The 25,823-nt window shown below is 37.8% G+C and overlaps 1 protein-coding gene across 7 annotated transcripts in view; it reads right to left on the reverse strand.

Moving 5' to 3' along the window:
• Positions 1-25,823, reverse strand: part of LOC115230269 (rab GTPase-activating protein 1) — a 140,938-nt gene that overhangs the window by 33,045 nt on the left and 82,070 nt on the right. For 5 of the 7 annotated variants that reach the window (XM_029800501.2, XM_029800493.2, XM_029800478.2 and 2 more), the window contains 5 exons: positions 19,614-19,818; positions 11,367-11,550; positions 10,510-10,769; positions 9,453-9,519; positions 1,554-1,656 (listed from right to left, as the gene is read on the reverse strand). In XM_029800501.2, coding sequence (XP_029656361.1) covers positions 1,554-1,656; positions 9,453-9,519; positions 10,510-10,769; positions 11,367-11,550; positions 19,614-19,818 — 819 coding nt within the window. Of the gene's footprint in view, positions 1-1,553; positions 1,657-9,452; positions 9,520-10,509; positions 10,770-11,366; positions 11,551-19,613; positions 19,819-24,314; positions 24,319-25,823 lie in introns of all 7 variants that reach the window. The other 2 variants (XM_036499075.1, XM_029800505.2) reach the window with 2 other exon arrangements.

The following is a 25,823-nucleotide window of genomic DNA, read 5'->3' on the forward strand; positions in this document are numbered from 1 at the left end:
ACATCGCCCACTTTGCAGAGTGTACTGGATGCATCTTTTCATGGCACCAATTATAGAGGTTGTCTTGCTCTCAGCAAGACTAAAGAGTCATCTCAACCTTGTCTCTGCTTGGGTATACTGGGTGTTTTTTTCCATGCCACCAGCATTGAACAATAAAATCCTATACAACATAAAAATATATGAGATTTGCTTCTTTAGCCCAGGTCAGCTCTCATTGAGCAAACCAAAGTACAAAGGCTTTCTGGTTGTGATCATCCTATATTTTCTTCAGTTGTAGTGTATCCATGGCTATATCATAACGGTCATAGATACACTAAGGTGTGATGTGAGAAAGATTTGTCTGTTATTTCTAGCAGTTCATCTGACCATACAGAGGTGTTTAGGCTAGTGATAGAGATTTATCTATCAACTCAAAAACACAGATTTAAGGATCATACAGTTGTTCATTAACCCTTTCGTTACTATATTTCTGACCAAAATACACCCCTTATGTGTTTCAATTAATTTCTAACATAATCATAAATTTTGTCTGGTTTCATTAAACAACTATAACTTTTTTATTTATCAATATATTAATCTGATTTTTGGAAGATAATTTAATGAAATGTTCTCAACCAATTCTATACTATAATTTTTGTCACAAAGTGACTCTAATTACAGGTAGATACAGGTAAATTCAACAAAATATAAAATTATTAAAATTTTGTTCAAACATCGCTATAGAAAATGGGTTATTAGCTAATATTCAATTGGGTATACAACAAAATTTTACGATAGAATTTGTTATTCTGGGTAACTTTCTGATACCCATAATAATATTTATGGCAAAATAGTTTTAATTTCATTTAAGGTTGTGGGAAACCACTAACTATCCTTTCTTTCGCTTTGTTTACATTTAGCATAACGGTTCGTTTCCGCAGTAATGATTTCAAATAGGCTCATTCGAAAAGTAAAAAGAAATAGTCTAAGGCTTTACTCTCCTGGGAAAGTCTGTGGTTTGGTCCAGTTTCTTCAGAAAAATCACCGAAAGAAACAGTTTTTAAATTTTCACTCCATTCAGGTGCCAATTCATTTTCTTTATCGCTGTCGGAGCTCTCGGATTCACTGTTTTCACTTTCGGAAAATGAAACATCAGATTCATTATCAAATACCACGTGCTTTTTTTTTTTCAGTCATAGAGTTAGATTTATGAAGGTCTTCAGTAGAAAATCCTTCGAATTCTGACTCGCTGCTTGATATAATGAAATTCGTATCCATTTTTTGTCAGAATTACAAATTTTGAAAACACAATAGGAACAAATTTCAGAAAAAAATCTCCCAAAATTCACGGAATTAAAATTACACTTCGATTATTGTACAAAACTGTAGATGAACTGTTTACGAAGTATAATACATGTTTTCACGAATGTACTAAAGAGATTTGCTCTGATATTCTCATTTAAATATGAATAGGTAAATACGGGCGGGTTTGGGCGGTTTGGTCACATTAACCAAAATTTTTTTCGGGCGGCTTTGGGCGGTTTGGTAATGAAAGGGTTAAGGGGGGAACTTACCTTTCTCTGTTTCAGAGTTCAGTACAGCAAAGCTAGGTTCTGTGGGGTCCCAATGGCCAGAAATGATATAACTTTTACCATCATTGCTATTACCCATGCATTCCTGGAAATTGAAAAAAGAATCAACATTAGATTCTAGAACAAAAGTTTTCTTTGTACAGAGACAATAAAACAGATTGTTGTGACTTTAACTCACAATCAATGCTAATTAAGTAGATCTATGATCAAAGACAGTCAAAAAAGGTTCATCCCCTATTTGTTTAAAATTTCATATTTGCAAGACTACATTCTCTAAGAATATGCATCTATTCGTTTTTAAAGACTTGGAGGAGAGGGATTTGGTTACTATTTCTAGTAACTGAATGGTGATGTCTTTGGCTTGTGCAACAAAGTAAAACCCAAGTCTTTCTTAAGCATGTGAAGGAAATAGTTTATTTTTATATACCATAATGAATGAGAATTCTAACATTTTGGCCAGTGCTTGCTTTTGAAAACTAATTTGGCAACTGGCTGCACAGAAATTGTTATCTGAATTATATAACAATAGATACTCGAGAAAACATTGAGGTATAGGAGCATTGGTAGTGTTGATGTGGTAGTGTAAATAGAGATGATAGTTCTTGTGATTGTGCTGTGGTTGTGGTAGAAGTGATAGTGCTAGTGGTGATGTGATGATTATATAGCAATGGTGTTAGGGTTAGAGTGGTGATAGCACTGCAAGTGGTGGTGCAGTGAAAACAACTACAGTATAAAATATTCATCTAATATTCCAATTATTTAGGTCAAGCTTGTTTAAATATTAGGCCTTTGAATATAAATATCTCTTTAAAGTTAGGAGGGATCACAATTATAACACTATACTCCTATAGAAGCTGTGCATCAGCTATATAGCTGTAATACTATAGGTACTGTAACAGGATCTGGAATCGGTATCACTGAAGGGGTGTTCGATCCAATCCTGTCACATTCAATTTAGTTAGATATAACAGACGAAGTCAGGTTATCTGGGAAAGACAGCAGTGTTGTTTATTATTCGTGATGGTGTACGTATTTCTGAAGGGAAAACGACAGCCGAATCTGTTGTACAGCTTCTTGTTGGTTGGTTGAAGGGATTCAATGTCGTCCGCGGCTAAGTCGGTATAGTTATCAGAGACTACCAAATGCACGTCTGTTCACGAGGGCTGAAATGGCCAGAGAGAGTGATCGAGTTTGGTGTTCCTTAGGGGTCAGTTTCCCGCACATGCGCATGGGGAAGACTTCCGGTGGCCACCCAGAAGTAGCCCCATTCTACGCATGCGCGCTGAACCTTACACAGTAGCATCACTACATGGCTCCCCCTCGAGTGTGGAAGTACGAAAACAAAAAAATTTGTAGTGGTACTGCAGAAAAACAGATGGCTTGCCGATCCCCCAGAAGATTTGGTACATAATATCATACAAAAACCAGAAATTTGAAAGAAAGTTAAATATAAATTGTCTTTGAAAGTTTCTTGGGCCAATGCACTGTTCTGCCCGATCTTGTAATATACGGTGTGCTCGGGGCACCCGTTGACGGCGAAGGTGGTGTTGCGGGAGCCGGTGAAGGCAAAGGTGTCTGTGCTGGTGAAGGTGTTTGTGCAGGTGAAGGTGTTGTTACAGGTGCATAGGTGGGTGTGGCAAGGTTGTCATCAAAAGATGAAGACGTCTCAAAGTGTGCTTTCTTCAGTCGGTCCACGGAAACAGTCTCCGAATGACCATTTATTTCAATGGTGAAAACCTTAGGTGTGCGAGAAAGCACACGAAAAGGTCCTTTATGGGGAGAAACAAGTGGTCCCTTGACAGAGTCATCCCGAAGAAAAACATGCGACCAAGTGTCCATATCCGGTGGGAGATGGGATGGTGGAGATTGTTTCCTGGGAACCATGGGTGGAAGATTCAAGAAATATGAACGCAGTCTGGCGATATAGGTCGCCGGATCATGGGGCTGGGAAGTGTCTGGCACCAACATCGTACCAGGCAATGCCAGTGTGGTACCATACAGCAGCTCTGCAGAAGAAAACCCCAAGTCTGCCTTGACAGCAGTCCAACAACCGAGAAGCACAATTGGCAGAAATTCAATCCAGGACTGTGGATCTGAAGAGGCACGAAGAGCGGCCTTGAGCTGTCTATGGAACCATTCAACTAACCCATTAGACGCTGGATGATAGCTGGTAGTGTGGATATGATGCACACCTAAAATGTGTGACAATTCGCGAAATAGCGAAGCTTCAAACTGACGTCCACGATCAGTAGTCAATCTGGACGGGACTCCGAAACGGGAAATCCAGTTTGAAACGAAGGCTCACGCAACAGTCTCAGCAGAAATGTCTGCTATTGGAATGGCTTCTGGCCAGCGGGAGAAACGATCGACACAAGTTAACAGATAAGAAAACCTGCGACTCACAGGCCATAGTCCAACCAGATCAATGTGGACATGGCAAAAACGGGACTCCATAGGGGGAAATGTCCAAGCGGGGCACGAACGTGCCGTTGACACTTGGAGCAGGTGCGTATCCAAGAAGTAACAGTGCGACACATATTCGGCCAGAAAAACCGAGCAGTGATCAGCTTAAGGGTGGCAGCGATGCCAGAATGTGATAAGGAGTGCAGTGCTTCAAACACTGAGCGTTGATGATTCTCAGGCACGAGTGGCCTGGGAGAACCAGTGGAAGTATCACAGAGAATGGTGCCTTCGGCTGACGGAAGCGGAAGGTAGGAAAACTGGCAACAGGAGAACTTGGGAGAAGTTAAGTCTAACGACGCCAAAGGTGGCTGCTCCTGTGAGATGGCCGTTAAGTCGATAGCAGCAGGAGACGAAAGGGCACAGACTGGAAGGCGAGAGAGAGCGTCAGCAGGAACGTTCTCTTTTCCAGGTATGTGTCGAATGTTACTAGTGAATTGAGAGATAAAATCCAGGTGCCGGAAAGCACGAGGCGAGCGTTTGTCCGTTTTTGAACACAGGGCAAACGTAAGGGGCTTGTGATCCATATAGATCACAAAATCTCGCCCTTCAAGTTGATGCTGGAAATGACGAACCGATAGATAGATCGCTAGGAGCTCACGATCAAAGATGCTGTATCGTCGTTCAGCTGGTTGCAGTTGGCGGGAAAAGAAAGCCAGAGGTCGAATATGATCATCCACTGTGTGTTGTAACACAGCGCCAATCGCAGTGTCCGATGCGTCTACAGTCAAAGAGAGAGAAGCACCAGGAACCGGATGTGCAAGCAAAGAAACAGAAGCCAGCTCCTTCTTAATGGACTCAAAGGCTGTGAGTGCCTCAACAGAGAGGGTGACTTGACCGTCCTTTCTAGGAGTGTCCTTTAATAGCCTGGTGAGAGGAAGTAGCTTATCTGCACAACCGGGAATAAAACGTCTGTAGAAATTGATCATCCCTAGATAATGCCTGAGCTGGCGCAAGGGAGTGGGAGGTGCGATGCGTTGAATGGCATCGACCTTTGACGACAGAGGGCTGATTCCACTCGAATCAATATGATGGCCTAGAAAATCTAGGGAAGAGCGTCCGAAAACACACTTGTCGGGATTTATACGTATACTATAAGCGCAAAGACGCTGAAAAACCTGAGAAAGGTGCTGGAGATGATTTTCACATGTGTCGCTCGCAATGAGTATATCATCGACATAGGCAAACACAAAATCAAGACCGCGGACAACCTCATCAATGAAACGCTGGAAAGTGCTAGTAGCATTCCGCAAACCGAAACTCATATACAAAAACTCAAAACACCCAAAAGGGGTAGTGATCGCAGTTTTCAGGACGTCGGCTGGGTTGACCGGTATTTGATGGTATGCGCGTATAAGGTCGACCTTCGAAAAAATGGTACAACCATGGAGATTTGCCGTAAAGTCCTGTAGATATCTGATTGGATATCTGTCAGCTATTGTTACGACATTGAGGCGTCGATAGTCTCCTACCGGGCGAAAATCAGACTCGCCCTTTCGCGCCAAATGAAGGGGAGACGCCCATGGGCTGGTGGAGGGGCATATAAGGCCAAGTTGAAGCATGTGCTCAAACTCGGCCCTAGCCGTATTTAGTCGGTCAGGCGCAAGGCGCCGTGGGCGCGAAAATACAGGCGGCCCAGTGCTGGTGATAAAATGGAGTGTCGAGTGGGTAGGCTTTTCCGGTTGAAAGGCAATGTCCACTAGCTCCGGAAATGAAGCCAAAAGATAGTGAAAAGCGTCTCCAGAGGTGGCAACAAAGAATGTCGGGCTAAGGACTGCATTGGTGGAACTCCCAGTCGGCGTAGAGAGCGACGTCGTGCTATCAAGAAGCCTCCGACGCCTGACATCCACCAATAGATTAAACCTATCCAAGAAATCAGCGCCGAGAATAGGATGCGGGATGTCAGCGATGACGAAAACCCATTGAAAATCTCGACGAAGGTTGATGTCGAGGTGCAGCGAAATCTGACCGAAGGTGGTTATGGGAGACGAGTCAATGGCATGCAAGACAATTGAAGAGCGCTTGGGCTTGTCTGCAGTCAGACAAAGGGGCCAGATGCTGCAACAAGAGCCGGTGTCCACCATGAAGAATTTCTTCGACACCAGATCTTTTACAAAGAACGCACGATTTTTGGGAAACGAGAAGGAAGAAGGTGACGTGCTCACCTCCTCCGGATTTAGTTTCCCGAGGGCTGGAAAGTGCACGGCTGGGTACACCGTTCTGCCTTTTCGGCATACTTTGAATGGTACCAGCACCAGCCGGAACGAGAAACAGAGTCACTCCGACTACGGGAAACAGAGCCACTGCGACTACGACTGCGAGGTCGGCGCCCGATCGCACGGCACAGATCATCGATTCGCTGCGTAAGCGCATCAATCTTCTCGGCTAATGAATTGTTCGTCAGAGAAGGTGTCGGAGGGGGCTCTGTACATGCGTACAGGCCCCGCGATGGAGATGGTCCCCAAAATTCTAATATTTTGTCGGCCATCGTGGCAATCTGGTCTACTGACACAGACTCCAGTGCCGTGGCCAACATTGTCTGCACATGGGCAGGCAACCTGGAGAAGAATATCTTCCGTAAGAGTGGCGCGTCTGCTGCGTTGCCACTTAGCTCCCTTAGGTGGCGCAGGAACTGGGATGGAGTCCTGTATCCCAACTATTCCTCGGCCATCAGCTCCTTAAAATTACTCTCCTCCGACCACATGTTGCGGCGGAGGATTTCGGCTTTTACGGACGCGTATGTGGCGTCCGGGTGGGGACTAATTATGAGATCCCTGACCAATGTGGCAAGTCGGGGATGTAAACTTGAATATAGCAGATGCAACCGCTGCTGTGGAGGAACGGCATGTGCATCAAAATGCGACTCCACCTGGGCAAACCACAGACCCACATCCCCTGTGAATAAAGGCAAACCTGATGCAGCCATGCCTGTCAGAAAGGGGCAGAAGGTATGAACGAGAAGTGGAGAACACGTGGAACCGACAAAGCAAATCAAAAATTGTGTTTTGTGTAATGGTGTGTGTGTGCACCTCGTGGGTAGTAAAGAATAAGTGTGTGTGTGCACAAAGGAAAAACAAAAGGTACAGAAAAGGAAAGAAAAAAATGTGTGTGTGTTTCTTTTTTTTTTTTTTTTTCAGTGTACTGAGTGCGATGAATAAAACTTTTGTTTGTACGCACCTCGCCGTCCTGAAAGGAAAAGAAAAATGAAAGTGAAAACTGAGTGTTCAGTGCTCTAACTGGCAAAACCTGTTCGCTGCGTCTTCTGTTCTTTTTTTTTTTCTACTTGGAGTCACCAATTGTAACAGGATCTGGAATCGGTATCACTGAAGGGGTGTTCGATCCGATCCTGTCACATTCAATTTAGTTAGATATAACAGACGAAGTCAGGTTATCTGGGAAAGACAGCAGTGTTGTTTATTATTTGTGATGGTGTACGTATTTCTGAAGGGAAAACGACAGCCGAATCTGTTGTACAGCTTCTTGTTGGCTGGTTGAAGGGATTCGATGTCGTCCGCGGCTAAGTCGGTATAGTTATCAGAGACTACCAAATGCACGTCTGTTCACGAGGGCTGAAATGGCCAGAGAGAGTGATCGAGTTTGGTGTTCCTTAGGGGTCAGTTTCCCGCACATGCGCATGGGAAAGACTTCCGGTGGCCACCCGGAAGTAGCCCCATTCTGCGCATGCGCACTGAACCTTACACAGTAGCATCACTACAGTACTATATAATTCAGCTATAGTTGTATAGAAGATATATAGTACAACTGGAGTTGCTTAGTAGTTATATAGCTACTGCATAGTTAGCTTTTAATGATTACAGCTGTTGTTGAGTAGATGCTGTACAGTACAGCAGTTGTATAGTTATTAGTACACCTGTTGTTATATAGCTATTGTACAATACAGCTATATTGAACAGCTACTGTATAGTATAGCTTTTCTATATAGTTCAGCCATAGATAGGTACTATATAGTAGAGCTGTATTTGTACAGATATAACACTGTTGAGTTAGAGTAGAGCTGTTTTTATACTTTACACTCATACATAATTAGCACTACTTTGGGGTAATAAAATGCCAGAAAAATAAATCTCATCTATAATATACACTAACTCTTCTTTTGGGTACTCTTTGAGGAAAGTGGCATCATCAGAAATGAAACCATCAATTCTGGGAAATGTAAAACTTAACTTGCCTTAACAGACAAGTAAATACTTCAAAATTGAAGAATCACACACTACTCTCCAATTTCTTTTATTTCAAAATACCCTATCAATTGATAAGTTTTGAATGCCAGGTACCATGTTAAAACATCATTAGATCTTATATATTTAACCGTTTTCATCTTGTTTAACTCATGTCATAGCAGATATCTCTATGACAAGAGTCATTCATAAATTTCCCTTCTAAAAACTTACAATATTTTTCAGTATTTTTTAAATAATTTTTTCTTTAAGAAATATCTTTCTTTCAAAAATACTAGCTTAATTGAATTAACAAAATTATTTTAACAAAAGTGTTGATGATGATGATGTTGAGAAATGAAAACACTACTCTTTTAAAACACCTCCAACTTTTTTTATTCTTTATTTGTTTAATTTTTTTTAAATGGTCTTCCGATATCTAAGTTTTAAATATCAATGTTTCCAAAATACACACCATTCCAAGTTGTAATATAACCTTGGCTAAGCAAAGTTCTGATCAAAGCACACAATGCAACATTGTTTTTAATTTCTAAAAAAATTGCCAGATCCTATATGTTCAAATCATAAACTGAAAGATCATTTTAAAAACTAACTGTAATAAAAACAGTAGAAAAGTTTAAAAACCCTGCTAATATTTAAAACAAAATTAAAACAGTCTTTGGTTGTTTTCATCATGTTTAAATTTGTCTCAAAACAGACGTACATTTCCATTCTTAAAACAATTTAAATTTTAAATTAATAATCATATTTTGTTTACTTTTTACAAAATATGACCTTTTATCATGATCAGTGTTGACTGTAAAAAGTGCACCTGTTGCATTAAATCATCACACAATTATGTTTTTTATTTTATTTTCTTAAAAAAAATCAATGTGCATTTGATAATGTATACTTTCAGTTAACCATGAGTTGCCATAGGGAAACAAATTTTGTTAAATCCCTCTTATATTTTTATAACTAGTTTTCTTTTTGAAGAACATTCTTTTGATTTATACTTTGAGCATCATACATTTTAATTTAACAAAAACATTAATTATGCAATATATATTGTTTAATATAATGTCAATATTTTAAATAAAATAAATGGAAATATTTATATATTAATGATAAATTATATATATTAAATGATTTTTATATTAAATGATATATTGACTGTTTCAGTTGCATACACTATATGAAATAATGATATAAAGAATATATTCCAAATTATCTAATATCTTACCATTTCAATCAGCTGCATATCTCCATGTTTCACATTTCTACCAGGAGACAGCAATAAGCCAAAACATCTGAAACAAAAGATTATACAATATATAACACCAATGCCTCTGTAACCCTCTTAGATACAAATTGCCTAAAATTGCCATTCATAGCATGATGCAAAACTTCCTGTTTAAAGTGTTTGTATTTCTTTTTCCCTTACTGCTTTAGTTTTGAGAAAAAATTTGTGTCAACAGTGTTTGCAAGAAATAAACCAAAAAACATGCAGGAAGAGAATCCCAGAGGAACAATGTTCTGGAGATGGAAGATTGGGGCTGATTATACAAGGCCAAGTAAGAAGACATGGTATTGGTGGTGCAGAGAGGAGAGATGAGTTGGAAGTACCTGAGTGGAAATAGAGCCCGGCCAAACAGAGACCATAATAGAAAAGTTTGGAATAGGAAACAGCAAATTTGTGAGCCAGAGGGTGGAGTGTGATGGCAGGTAACTTCATGTCAAATGTTCCTTAGATGCAGTCTACAATGTTTGTATGTGTAGAAGCAGTATTCTCTTGCTGTTTCACCTAAGCTTTACAGAGAATTAATAACCATTTGGAGTTATAGTAGTTTCTCACTCTGAAGAGGAATACTAACCTTTGTGATAAAGTTTTGGTCTGTTGATATTGTGATGCAGTTTTTACTACAATAATTTTATGTCAGAATGTTTTCTTAAGTTATGTTTCAAACATGTTATCAAGGGCCTGCAGTAAAAGGGTTTAGCCCCCAATGACATTCATGCTGACATGGTAGCTACATTAGGAGATGACACACCTTGCTTTAACAACAGAGATTAAGTGGGTAAATGAATTTAGGAGGAGAATGTATGGGTAGGTAAAATGACTTTTGTTGAAACAACAGTTTTATAACTGGATGATGACTCTTACTGCTAACAACTCAACCATGAAGTGGAGAATTGTTCAGTCAGACAAATGTAGTTATATACCTTGTTAGTGAGAGAAATAATGTCAGATATACCAAAATGCTAATCACTTTTAAATGTAGAAACAACAGAGAACAAACCTTTCAATTTTAAGCTCAAGTAGACTGTTTTGTTGTACAGTGATAATAATTTTCTTATCCATATTGCACCGTAGTTTAAAACAACTTTTGTCCCTTGGGACAGTAGAGAAGTTTCCACGACTATCATCTTCTTTGAACTCGAGGCCAACACTGAAGATGAACTTTTGTTCAGAATCAGACAAGCTACTGATTGATTCACTGCGAGGCTGCTTAGGAACACGCCTGAAGGTTGTAGCAAAGCAGTACAAAACTTTGGCTACCTAGAACAGAAATAAGCATCATAAAATAAATGATACAATTTGAAATGATATAAGAATGTTTAAATGCTATTATAAGAACCAATTTGAGACAAAAATAACCAACAGACCCACTAACTGTAATTTGATCATGAATTATCATTTGTCGGGTGACAACATCACCAATCTATTATATTGTTAATGACAGATTCCTGTGGTGTAAACAATGCCATACTGCAGGGAGTAAATGGCAAAAGTCTGTGATAAGGAGAAAGAGAGATTCAAAAAACACTATTGTCAATACTCACACTCACACGTGCAGATGCTATTGATGCACAAACACATACACACATACAAGGATGGTTGGTTCAAATTACACCTTGGAAGATCCATGAGGTCTGCTACTTAAACTATAAAGTGCTTACAATTCTATCTTCTTGTATTAGGTACTATAAATTGTTTCTGCTGTTTTAACATATTAGGCAGGTTTCTCTTTTCTGTTTCAAATTGATTCTTATAATGTTTAATATCAGAAACATAGAGACTGAAATAATGAGCCAAAAAGCATAAATAACTGGTCTAGGAATCAGAATCAAAGACATGAAGACAAGTAAAACTGACCGCTTCAGGTAAGTCACATCTAAATACATGGCATTGAAAGATGGTAGTTTCTGCTGTATCCCCATGGCTACAGGTGAAAGCAAAACAGCGTCTTTCATTGCTGTCAGTGGGTCCACGAGCACAGAAGAGAATTCTATGTATCCGATAGCTGGCAATGTCAGAGTTTGTAGTAGGATCCAGTAACCTACAGATAGAGAAAGATGAAAACATTTCATTAGTGACTGGAAGATTATATCAAAATTAACATATTGATAAATATTAAGAATAATTTGATTTTTAATATTGTTTAAAAAGTTGTTTTACATAAAAGAGGACAATATGCAATAGATTTAACCCCAGAACATTTTTGGAACAGGTAACGCTAAATCCTGCCTTGACCATCATAGAATTCAAAAACACAAAACAGCAAAGTAGTCACTGTCCTATCATTTGCATCAATTACAGCATGTTGAAACTGTTCACTTTGTTAAGAAAGAATGATTAAAGTTTTAGCCAAAGACATGTAATATTAGGAGAAAACTATAAATGTGTGTATGTTCATATATATCATCATTATCATCATTTAACGTCCGCTTTCCATGCTAGCAATGGGTTAGACGATTTGACTGAGGTCTGGCGAACCAGATGGCTGCACCAGACTCCAATCTGATCTGGCAGAGTTCCTACAGCTAGATGTCCTTCCTAACGCCAACCACTAAACACACACATACACACATGATTGGCATTTTTCAAACAATTAAGGGCTCTGTTAGTGTATATGTTTACATTTATATACATTGACAACACCATTAGAACATTTTAGTTCCTATTTCTAGCAATGTAGGCGTTTCTAACACCCTAGTTACATTTAGTGACAACTATAATTCTCCTTTTTGGTGGAACATAGCAAACTGCTGTATATATTAGTTTTATGTGTATACATTAGCAAATCGCTAAATCATCCACTGACTTAGATGATGCAGGCATGTATACTAATAGAGAAGCAAGTCCAGAAAGAGCTGAAGTGTGAGCCAGTCCTAACTGATGGGGCAAAAAAAATTGCCAAAAGTAATGCTGGTATTAGGAATTCTTGATTGGCATTTTTCGGATGACTGAGGTCCCTGATAGTGTATATGTTTGCATTTATGTGCATTGACTCCATCATTAGAGCATTTTAACTCTTATTTCTAGCAATGTAAGTGTTTCTAACATCCTAGTCACATTTAGTGACAATTATGATTCTCCTTTTGATGAAACGTTGCAAACTGCTGTTTATATTAATTTTATAATATATATATACATATATCATGGTATCAACCAAACTATCAGATAACCTATAGTATAGTTATCTTCATTATTAGATACATGTATTTCATAATAAAAATAACAAAATAGCACATAACTGTATATAAAAAATAGCTTTGGAAAGCAGCAGTTCTCTTCTAGAGCAGAATTGTGCCAGTGAAACAGTGTGTTTGAGACAGAGTAGTGTTTGAACCAGAATAGTGATTGAGGTTTCAGCTAGACTAGTACTTAAGCCAGGTTAGTGTTTGAACCAGAATAGAATTCAAGCTCGAGAGTAGTGTTTGAGCCAGAGTAGTAGCTGAGCTGCAACCAACATATACTGTAGTGTCAGTTAAAAATTGCTGTATGAGTACCACAGAGTGGCATTAAGCTCCACCTAATCAAGTCTTTGACATAAGTTCACTTCACAGTTGAAACCATTTCAGTTCTATTAACTCTTATACCTGTAATGTTTTATTATAGGTACCAGCCTGGATAGTAATGTTTTTGATAGTCTAATTCTTCTATGACATAGATGAATACAAAGTCTTCACTGATGAAGTAAATCATCAGAGACCAAAGAAACTGGTGACAGTCTGTGTCATGTTGTGATGGGTAGATATATATATATATATATATATAAGATGATAATTATGTATGATGGGACTTTTATTTTCATTGCAAACTTACAGCTGTCTACTTCACATTTACAACTTTACTTGACATTCAAGTTGAATGTCTGAATGTCAAAACTAATAATGCTCAGTAATCAACCAAGTGTAACATTGCAAACCTTGCGCAGCATAACTACTTTATATTCTTTTATTAATTTCTTCATTTTGTAATTGGGACTGCTTCTTTTTTTTTTTTTTAATCAAAATCAGTCATACCGAAATATCTCTTTCAAAGGGCTTAAGTTAACTTTATCAACTCAAGTTACTTTGTATGGTACATATTTCATTGATCCTGAAAGGAAGAAAGACAAAGTAAACTTGGAGATAAAGGGACAAACCAGGGCATAAAGAGGTGTAACCAAATCATCACCATCATCATCATTTAACATCTGTTTTCCATGTTGACATTGGAATGGATGATTTGAGAGGAGCTGGCAAGCTGGAGGGCTGCACCAGGCCCCAGTCATCTGTCTTAGCATGGTTTCCACAGCTGGATGTCCTTCCTAATGCTAACCACTTAACAGAATGTACTGAGTACTTTTACATGGCTCCAACACAAGTAATAATGCAAAATAATTTTGTTCAACACTCCCATCAATACATCATCATCACCATCATCATTGTTTACCATTCGCTTTCTATGCAGGCATGGGTTGGACAGTGTGACTGAAGACTGGCAAGCCATGAGGCTGCACCAGGCTCCAGTTTGATCTGGCAAAGTTTCTACAGCTTGATGCCCTTCTTAACACCAACCACCCCAAGAGTGTAGTGGGTGCTTTTTATGTTCACAGGAGGACTGACATTATAGACAGGTAAGCACAACTAAAGTCAGACAGCACTGGCATCAACCACACTCGAATGGTGCGTTTTACATGTCACCGGCATGGGAGCCAGTCAGGCAACACTGGCATCGACCACACTTGTATGGTGCTTCTACGTACCACCAGCACAGGAGCCAGTCAGGCGGCACTGGCATCGACCATGCCCATATGGTGCTTTTTACATGCCACCGGCGCGGGAGCCAGTCCGGCAGCACTGACATTGACCATGCTTGAATGGTGCGTTTTACGTGCCACCAGCACAGGTGCCAGTCACGATAGCAATTTTACTTGACTCAAAAGGTCTTCTCAAGCACAGCACATTGCCCGACAATTGAAGGGAACTCTTAAATGAACCAGTTATGCAACATTGGCATAGGCCATAGCTACAAACACATGAATACACACACACACAAACACATACACACATAGATACATACAAATATCCATCAAGTATATATAGTATCTGTCTACCATATTTCACCCATAAAACTTTGGTTGACCTGAAGCTGTAACAAAAGACATTTGCCCAGAGTACCACAAAAAGGGATTTAATTTAAAACTACATGGTTGCAAAGTGAACATCTTAATCACATGACAAGGTCTGTACATTACAATATACTTCTGTTAAGTTAAAGTTTTGCAGTAAATCATTAACAAATTGCATAATTATTAAAAGTCTAAGCAATTCATAGGTTACATTGATAAATGTACTAGCTGACCTCTCTTTCTCACTTCCTACCTACAGCAATGTGCTAAATGCCTCCAACCTTCTTAAACAACAAAATCACAATGCTCACAGGAGGACTGACAATATAGACAGGTAAGCAAAACTAAAATTAGATATTCCACTCAAAGCTTACTTAATTGATAGATTGAATACTAACCTGCTGATAATGATGCTAATCCATTCATTGTATGTGACTTCTAATTGCTAGCTAGTCTGGTTTCACCAGAGCTAACGAACAGATGGGATGGAAGGGTCACTGCTTAAGCAAGGTCAACTAGCAAAGCTTACTTAAGCAACTTGCAAAACATGAAGGATAGTTAATGTTTAATATTTACTGTAGTTTAGATACAATTTAGTTTCTTTATGAGAAACAATTGAAAACAGAAATGTAGGGTACTTCTGTTTAGCCCTAAGACTGCTCTGATCATCCAATGTGGCATTCCTTTTTTTTCAGACAGTAGGATGTTATTTGAGGAAGATTTATTTGGTTGATATTTCTAGCAGCTTCAGTAACCATGTAAAAGGTTGATAATTGACGATGACAGTGGTGGTGGTAGAGGTGATGATGATGATTGGATGGCAGTGTTGGTATATATGGTAAGAAGCTGTATTAGACACTTTACAATATTGAATTTAATATTCTGAGGTATTTCAGAGTTTACTTCTTTCCAGAGGTGACATTTCCCCTTCCTTTATTATTGGTAGAGATGGGTACTAACAGCATATAGTACCAATAATATTCTGAGGTTAATTCAATTGACTAAAACTTCTGACAAACCATTTCCTCACTTATACTGTTAACAATCCTAAGGAAATATATGAATGCTATTAATCTTATTCCCATCTAAGAAACAAATAATGTTTTCTTGAGATATCAAACAGTAACAGCTTAACCGTAGTGTATTTTAATGCTGTGTATTTTGTGTGAGGACCAGAACAATAAAGTGGATAGAAGGTAGATTTGGAAAGCTCTTGCCTGAAAAGTAGTTGACTAATCAGCATCAATAGTGAAATAGGGTAAAGCTGCAATCAGAATTTCTTACTGTTGGTCTTGGTATTTAACTACAGTTCAGCCCAGATCAAGCCAATCTATGCTCAGAGGTATACCAGCCTTGACTATCTTGTTTTTTTTTTTAGGTTGAGTAATGTAATCCTAGACAATCTTGATACCACTTATCTTTTCCATTGCTCAGAACCATTTCACTTGATATTCATCATTCATCCTTATACTGTCCTTTCCATTCACATTTTACGCTAATGACAACCACTCTCATTGAGCTATCAAATTATCTCTCTTTATCTGCAACCATATACTATGCCTACCTCTCCCCACGTTCTGACAATATACCCAATCACATGTCATATCTCTTTCTCTTTCTCTCTCTCTTTATTTCTGTTAGCCTTCCTCTATCTACTGCACTGCATCAACATTACTCACCTGTTTTTCTTCATCTCAGTACATTCTTGGACACCCCAACTCCTTAGCCACCATTCACTACATCCTCCCCTCAACACTTGCTCTTCATTCATTATATTCACACACCCCTCATACACTTCCATACACTCTTGCAAATGCACTTCCATACACGCTTGCAACCTCTACCCACATTTTAGTTCCTCTGTCCCCACTCCAACTTGTATTATACCATGAGGGTCCTTTCAGACACCTCATTACAATTATTTTTATTGCTTTCCAGCTCCACCCTGATCAACCCCACTTTCTCTTCTAAAATGTGAGTAGCCATGTAGCTTATTTACTGCAGGGAAACCTGGACTACTTTGACCCCCTTCCTTTATATTTTAACCCTTCGGATCCAATTGTAAAACCACCTGCCTTTGGATTTGTAGTCATGCTGGTGGCATGAAAAAAGCTGTGAAGTATTTAGCATTACCAGAGATATCCAACCATAAAAACCATGCTGAAGTAGATAGTGGAGCACAATGCAGTCTTTGGATCCATCAAATCCTGTCAAATACTACTTGTCTTTCTCATTGCTCAGAAAAGCTGGAGTTAGAGAGATGATGGGTGGTGAGAGTTTCTTGTGGAGGAAATTGAGTGAGGAGTACAGCTGTGTGTGTGTGTGTGTGGTGTGTGTGTGTGTGTGTGTGTGTGTGTGTGTGCGCACGCATGTGTGTGTGTATATATGTGTGTATATATAGATATACACACACAGTTCTTCCAGAACTTAGTTTCACTGATCTGGGTGAATCTTCCTTGGAGCCACATACTACCAGTTATCCTGTCCCTGATCATTTCCTCAGTGAGGTTCAAGGTCCTGAGACCAGCCTTCACCACTTCATCCCATGTTTTCCAAGGTTTCCCTTTTCCACAAACTACACCTAATTTAAATGATCAGCACTTCTTTATGCAACTGTCTTCATATTTATGCATCACATGTCCATACCAACAGTCTTCTTATTTGCACACTACATCTGATTCCTCTTATTCCTAATTTTTCTCCCAGTACATTTATACTATATTGTTCATGCACATATACATTGTATATACAACAGAGCATGCTTGCCTAATTTCTTTCCAGTCTTTTCAAGTCCATTGCATTGAAAGCCCATATCTTACTACAATGCAGCGTTGCAGTTCTGACATGTACAATCTACCTGTCAATCAGGGAGAAGACCTTTGTTGCTGACAGTGGTAGTAGTTGCCTAAACTTCTTTCAACCAATTCTTACTCTGGCTGCTATATTTTAGGAGCTACTACCTCCCAGGTAACAAAAGCTATCAACTATTTCTAGTGAGCCACCCATGGAATTAAGGGAGTCTGTTTCCAGTATACTCATAGTATACATACTGCTCCAGTGCATCTCTCACATACAGAGCTTATGTTTGCTGTTAGTTTGCCTATGATACCACAACACTTCTTGTGTGTTAATAACTTACAATGGGTACAGTTATAGAATTTATACCTAATCCTTTCTTGCATATCAAGTTAGGCTTTTCTCTGAAAATGTCAGAGTCCTGTTTTTCTTCCTACTCACTAAAATCTTAGTATTTGCTAAGTTTACCTTAAGGCAAGACTAAAACCTCAGCCATAGGAAAACACTCCTAAATTGAAGATGCTCTCACTCAGTGGGAATAAAACCCAGCCAAACCAAATATGGCATACATCAAGAACAATGGTAGTTCTATCAAAAAACATAATATTTAAATTTACACATTATCTATTCATGACCTAATTATAAATTCAAAATGACTGACAAGGCAAACATAGCCTTATTTTAGGTCAAATTTTCTACCAAACTATCAAGGATAATATGCTCTTACTTGGAATACCAACAGATTAGGGTACAGACTAGATGTTGAATTAAATACATTGATGAAGTTAGCCTAGATTTCATTGTGGGATCACTCATAGCCATATGCAGCAGTTCACGCGTTTTTGACACCTTGGATAATAGCATTCAAGTGTCTCTGGAAGATGACCAAACAAAATGTATCTAATCACACTAGAACAGCATCTAACCAAGTATCAAAGTAATACACATGCAAAATTTCAGCCTATTACATCAATTATTCTTGGAGAAATGTCATTTTGAGAAAAATGCAAAAAAAACGTTAGAAATGGTTGATTTTACAACAATGCTCAACTACACAAGGATAATATCCACATTTTAGTGAAATATTTGCAGTTTTGCACAGTCTAATAATGCCCAGAGATATATCCTTTGCTATTTGTCTGAGATTTTGCTATCTAAAATCTGAGGTATTAGTCTCGCCTTAAGACCTCTCAATTCTAGTTTTAGCTTCCTTCTCTAGTTCCTCTGAGAAATATATTATCAGCATATAGGAGTTCCTATGGACAGGCAGTCTTAAGTTCCTCTGTGATGGCCGGTAGGACTATGATAAATAGGAAGGGACTGAGGACTGAGATATGGACTCCTACCCTCACACTAAATTCTTCACTGAAATCATTATTGGCTCTCACTTTACTTAATACAAATTGTACATAGCTTATACAATATCCACAAGCCATCCAGCTCCACCTAGATTTTGCAATGACCACCAAATTACTGAGTGCGGTTTCCATTCAAACACTTTCTACAAATCAACTAAAGCCAGGAATAGTGATTTATCCCTAACCGAGTACTACATCTTAATTATCCTATTGTACACCCTGACTAGCTCAGTTCCTTCATATCATCATCATCATTTAGCGTTCCTTTTCCATGCTGACATGGGTTAGATGGTTTGACTGGGACTGGTAAGCTGGAGAGCTGCACCAGGCTCCAGTCGTCTGTTTTGGCTTGGTTTCTATGGTTGGATGCCCTTCCTAATGCCACCCACTCTACAGAGTGTACTGGGTGTTGGCTTGACATGTCTTCTCAAGCTCAGCAAATTGCTAGATGTCTCAGTCATTTGTCATTGCCTACACACATACACACTTACTCACACAAGGGAACAATTAACTCAACTCTAGCGTTTCCTTACATATTTGCTGGCTTTGCGCCAATGGGACTAATAATATTTGTAATGATCTCAAATGTAGGTACAAGACCACAAGTTATATTAACTCAACTACATTATTGGTACTTATATTATTGAAAGGTAAAAATGAAGTAAAGTTAATCTCACCAGGTTTTAAAATTAGAATATAAACAGTCAGAACTAAAATCCACAAGACATTTGTACATCATTTTACCAATTTTGCTAAGCCACTGCCCTTAATAATAATAATATTCACTAACAATAAGTTGGGATTTATAAGGTTAGTAGACTGAAAAAGAATGAAAACACTGTTACTCACCTGACAATACCTTCTGATGTGCTGGGCACTGATAATATAACTGGAATTGACATCTGGGATTGTTCATTGAGTACAGCCATATTTCGGTAGATTTCCACCTCACTGCGTGGAGCATTGACAGTAGCACAGCCCAGGTAGGTAACTCCGTGAAAAATAGTAGCATCACCATTAGGAGTGACTGGTAAAGAGACAGATCGACCTCTGTCTGAAAATGAAAGGAATCATATGGTCAGCCTGTTTGGAGTGCAGCTGCTAAGGAATAGCAGGGTTTTTTTTTTCTTTGTTAAAAACCCAGAAAAAGTTAAATTTTTCTATATAAACTAGTTTGGACAGGAGAATAAGACTGACTGAGGTAACTATGTCACACTGGGGCTACAGTGTATGCATGTGTGTGTGTGTGTTACTTTTTTAATCATTCAAGGCTTAGGGTTGGGGCAGTGCTAGGATACACCAATACGCACACACACACACAGGGGATTGACAAAATAATGGAAACATCACTTTTATTTAACTATTTTTTCCTATTGGCAATATGTTCATGTCTGTAAATATGTGTTCATATGCATCATGTATACTCTGTACTTCATGATATAGCCTTCTGTTTTTGCGATGGTTTTTTTTTTCTTTTCTTTCTTTTTTTGGGAAATATTTATATTTCAATAAGTTACAACGATCGATCTATCTGATTTCCAAAAAAAAAAAAATTGTTGGAAGAGGATGGCTGGAACTCAGTCACTAAGACTGCTGAATTGTCTACTGCTTCAAGAGGTACAGTCTCTAAAATCATGTTGCCATTCCAAAACCAAGGCAAAACCTGCTCTGGCAAGCATAATTTTGAATGGAAGGCAAAGCTCACAGAGAGAGACCACAGAACAGTGAAATATACTGTATCAAATAACCACTGAATTATGGCAGCAAAAGTGACAACAGAGCTAAACCAACATCTTGTGAACAATGTGTCAATTAAAAGCATTTGACCTGAGCTCCATAATGTTGGATGCCTGGGATGAATGTAATTGCTAATTCTGTCCCCCATCAACATTGATAAGTAGCAAATTCAATGTCTAGGCTATCAGAAGTGGTCAATGGCTCAATGAAACAAAATCTTCTCTGATGAATCATCATGCACCTTTTTTCCCCAATTTAGAGCAAGTATATGTCTATCCAAAGAAATCTTCAACCCTAACTATTTGGTCCCTACCACAAAATATGGAGGTGTTCTGTAATGATTTAGGCAGCCATATCATGGAATTCTCTTAGCCCTTTGGTTGTTCAACATGGAAGAGCTAATGGCAAGGACTATTTGAATATTTTGGTTATGTCCATTTTGTTGTATAAACATTCTACCTGATGGTAGCACAGTCTTCCAGGACAATTATGCACCAATTCACATGGCTAATGTCATTCAAAATTGATATGAAAAGCACAAAAGTCAAGTAGACCACTTGGATTGCTTCTCACCCCAATCACTGGATCTCAGTATAATAAAATATTTATGGTACATTTTGGAGAAGCAATTGAGGAGTTGCTTTCCTCTGCTCTTGTTGCTGAAAGAGCTAAAGCAGGTTTTACTTGAAAATGGCTAAAAAATTCCCCTAATATTAAAGCTGTTATTGATGCCAAAGGTAGACCAACTTCATATTAAATAATAAAACTTCTAATTAACAAGGTGTTTCCATTATTTTATCCAACTACACACACACACACACACACACACACACACACACACACACACACAACATAGAGACATGTTTTACAAGATTCTTGATATGAAATCATGTGTTGTAATTTTATAATGTACTTCATGCTGCCAATTAAAAATTAATAAATAAGTTTACTAATTAATTAACTAATTGTCAAATTAATTGATCATAAAACTAAAATGAAATAACTAGTACATATATCTTAACTTTTCACATCCTTTTGAAATTTATCTAAGTTAAAAGCTCAGTCCTATAATGACTGTTACAGAATACAAATAAACACTAAAGAGATTAGAGTTTTCTTCCTTGTAACAGAGAGTGCCACACTTACTTTAAAATGAATGTAATCAAGATTAGTATGATTTGTGTAATATTGTATGTTTCAGGATTTGCTAACTGATGCAGTCTCATGTGGTACTATGTCCTACAGGAAATTAAGAGTTAACTGGAACATGACCTCTCCCAAAGTGAAAGAATCGAACTGTCAATTAAACCATATGCACTGGCTGTATTTCACATCAATTTTATTATTAATTAACTAGATAATTGATTAAGCAAGTTTCTATTTGATAAAAACTGTAGTGGAACACACCAGTGCATGTGCTTGAATTGGCTGCATGACTCTCCCAAAGTTCCACAATATCATCATCATCATCGTTTAACGTCCGCTTTCCATGCTAGCATGGGTTGGACGGTTCAACTGGGGTCTGGCAAGCCCGAAGGCTGCACCAGGCCAGTCAGATCTGGCAGTGTTTCTACAGCTGGATGCCCTTCCTAACGCCAACCAGTGTAGTGGGTGATTTTATGTGCCACCGACACAGGTGCCAGACGAGGCTGGCAGACGGCCACGCTCGGATGGTGTTTGAGCGTGGCCATCTGCTCAAACACCATCCGAGCGTGGCCGTCTGCTAGCCTCGTCTATATATATATATATATATATATATATATATAGGCGCAGGAGTGGCTGTGTGTTAGGTAGCTTGCTGGCCAACCACATGGTTCCGGGTTCGGTTCCACTGCGTGGCATCTTGATACTATAGCCTCGGGCCAACCAATGCCTTGTGAGTGGATTTGGTAGACGGAAACTGAAAGAAGCCCGTCGTATATGTGTGTGTGTGTGTGTGTATATATATATATATATATATATATATTATATATATATATATATATATATGTATGTGTGTGTGTTTGTGTGTCTGTGTTTGTCCCCCTGGCATTGCTTGACAACCGATGCTGGTGTGTTTTTACGTCCCCGTCACTTAGCAGTTTGGCATTAAGAGACCGATAGAATAAGTACTGGGCTTCCAAATAATAAGTCCCGGGGTCAATTTGCTCGACTAAAGGCGGTGCTCCAGCATGGCCGCAGTAAAATGACTGAAACAAGTAAAAGAAACGAAAAGAAATATATTGCAGTGGGGATATGTGTGTGTGCATACAGATATGTATAGATGTGAGCATGTTTATCTGATAGTGACATCTAATAAATTTATATATTCTCATAAGAATATATATCAAGCACCATAACCTTTCAAAATTGAAGAGTAGGAAAGCAACTAGACAGAAAATTATACGAATGAGAAGTATGTCAACACTCAGTATTTTAGATATGATTAAAGTTGATACTAGTTGAAAGAGATAATACAATTTACTTGCTTGATACATCACAAGGTATATGTCATTGTAGTGGGTGCTGATGAAATGAAAAAAACAAAGACTTCCACTACAGAATGTTACTATGAGACAGAAACAACAGAAAATTTTAAATCTACACCTCTTAAGAGCTTATGTCTGAAACTTAGTGCTAGTGCAAATTAGGACCAGAAAAGAAATGACCACAAGCAACACTTAAACAATCCTTGCTCATTATTCTTTTTGTTAAATATTTTGCCCTTCAGCCTGTATTATCAATACCTCAATAACTAGATTAATAGAACACTGAGTATTTCACTATAGAAAATAATGATCTTATCTCAGCTCATCACACATTTCTCTCTAATCATGTATCTGTCTAACTTGCTCATTTTCACCCACTGGGAACACAATAAGTGCCTAATAAAATGTTGTTAACCACAAGTCAGCACTGGTCAAGCAGATCTAAGCACAGCAAACCAAGAGCACAGTATCCAACGTGTCCACTTGTAAAATGGTAGGATACAGTCAGGTGTTTGAGAGAGATTTAGTCATTACTTCTAGCAAGTCAAACACACACATTGAGACTACATTGGATTATTACAAAATATATGTCACAACAGTGTGGTTAAATAGATATCCACACAGAGCATTATAAAATTTACATGACAATAGGATGTTGTAAAATATACATCTCCAGAGAATGTGATAAAATATATATCATCATGGAGTTTGATAAAACATATGTTACCAAAGATTGTTGTAAAATAACACCACAAAGAGTCGAAATTGTGGCTTTCCATAACTGAAACCAAATTAACCTGTTATTTAAAACTTTGGGTAGTTAAAGAACCATTATGGATTTTGTCTATAAGAAGTGTGACCTGACAGAAGTGAAATGAAAATTCTCCAGCTGGGAATTGAAACTATGACACAGATCATACCAAGAATTCACATACCTGAGGATTGATGGATACATACAAACTGAACACTCAGTACAACAGATGGTAAGTAACCAGCATATAGTTAGCCAATGTAACAAGACATAAATAACCAGTTAGGGGTATAAATCAAATATTCAATAGCAGATCACAGTTGTAACTCTTCAACAACAGATTCCTGATTCTAAGAATAGTCCATCATAAAACTAATGTTATGATGGGTCAAATCACAGCAGACCCATCTATAACTTAAATCAAATGTAAGTAACTGGTGTTAGTTAAACCAACATATTCTAGTTGACTGGTAATATTTTACCTTGGTAATAAATTGTCAACTGATGGAAGAAATCACTGATTGGGTCCTCACATTTTCTTTCATGTTGATATTTTAGCTCTGATCCATTAAAGGAGTTCTAGCCATGATCAACCCATCTATTTCAGGCAGCGTATCTAGGATACATTATGATTTCCTTTTTCAAGACATTCACTTGATTGTAATTTGAGTGGGGTTTGGTTGCTATTTCTAGCAGGTAAAGTAACTATGTAGAAGCTCCCTTCCTTTCTTATACCATTTTTCCTTTCTTTTCTCCCTCTGTAAAATCATATCTAATTTTACAAATATGGTTATATATCTTTGTACCTAAGAGCTTCATAATTTCTTAAAGTTGAGATTGTTTCTTTATTGCGTAATATTTCTGTGAAATCATTTTAAAGATGTGTGTGTAAACACAAAACAGTTAGCCACTGTCAGCTCAAAATCAAAAGAAATAAATGTTTTATGCTTGAAAACATTGAGAACTTTAATAAATAAGAAGATAATTGAATAGTTATCTCTTTGATCATTTTATGAAGATTATCTAATATGTATACAAATATACATCAACTGCTGAGTTATGAGGGCATGTATCTATATTATTTATCAAACAGCACTTTGTTATCGCCTTCCTCCACACAAACACACACACACACACATAATATACACACTTGTGATAGAAAAAAGACATTAACTACTTAAGTTAAGTATCTCTATCCTCTGCATAAAAATAACAAAAATATTAGAATATACTTGTTTCTAACAATGCAAATGGAATGCAATAAGCTGTACAGTTAATTTGAGCAACAAAATCTCAGTAGAACAGAAAGAACTCTCCTTTCCACTGAAGAAACACCTGACAAGATGAATAGCTAATTATATAACAGATATAAGTACAAATGGTAGAAGGTTCAATCTCAGTGTAACAGAACACAGAGAATACAATGACCAACTTTTGAAAGTTGAAACCACTGATAACTTCAATCTAGGTTAATCACTACAGAAATAATTAAGCAGCTTGAAAATAATCAAGATAATTCTGACAACTAAAATATTAGAGAGAAATGCATGACTTTAAATTAATTGATTTTTGTAGCCCCAGTAAATTTAAACAACACTGAAAAATACATTAGATTTTTTTGTGTGTGTGTGTGTGCTAACCCAACAGATTTATGGAATATTTGAAACATGTGTTACCCCAGTCAATTTTTAAAATCTCTAAATTGAGATTATACAAAAAACAATTCAAAGAAATTTTCTTTTTCCATTCTTCACATATATTTTGATTTAGATGGATGAAACATCTTCATACTTTTAAAAAGGGTAGTTAGCATTTCAGATTTCATGCAATGTAAACAAGGATAAAGAATAAGATTATTTGATTGTGTGAATGGAAAGTAAGTATTATCATTAGTAAATAATAAGTTGAAGGGACAAGCTAATTGTTAATTTAAGTATACAAACAGACTCCATTTATTGTTTAACAAATATGCATTGCAGCAAGACAGACTAAAGTTGACTTATTGCATTGCTTATACATTCATATTAACTACAAGCAAGACAAACAAGTTGCCAAGTTCTATTCTCTGAAAGTCAAGTTTGCAATTAACAGAGAACATGAAAG

The sequence above is a fragment of the Octopus sinensis genome, linkage group LG2, assembly GCF_006345805.1.
Source record: "Octopus sinensis linkage group LG2, ASM634580v1, whole genome shotgun sequence".
Classification (NCBI taxonomy): domain Eukaryota; kingdom Metazoa; phylum Mollusca; class Cephalopoda; order Octopoda; family Octopodidae; genus Octopus; species Octopus sinensis.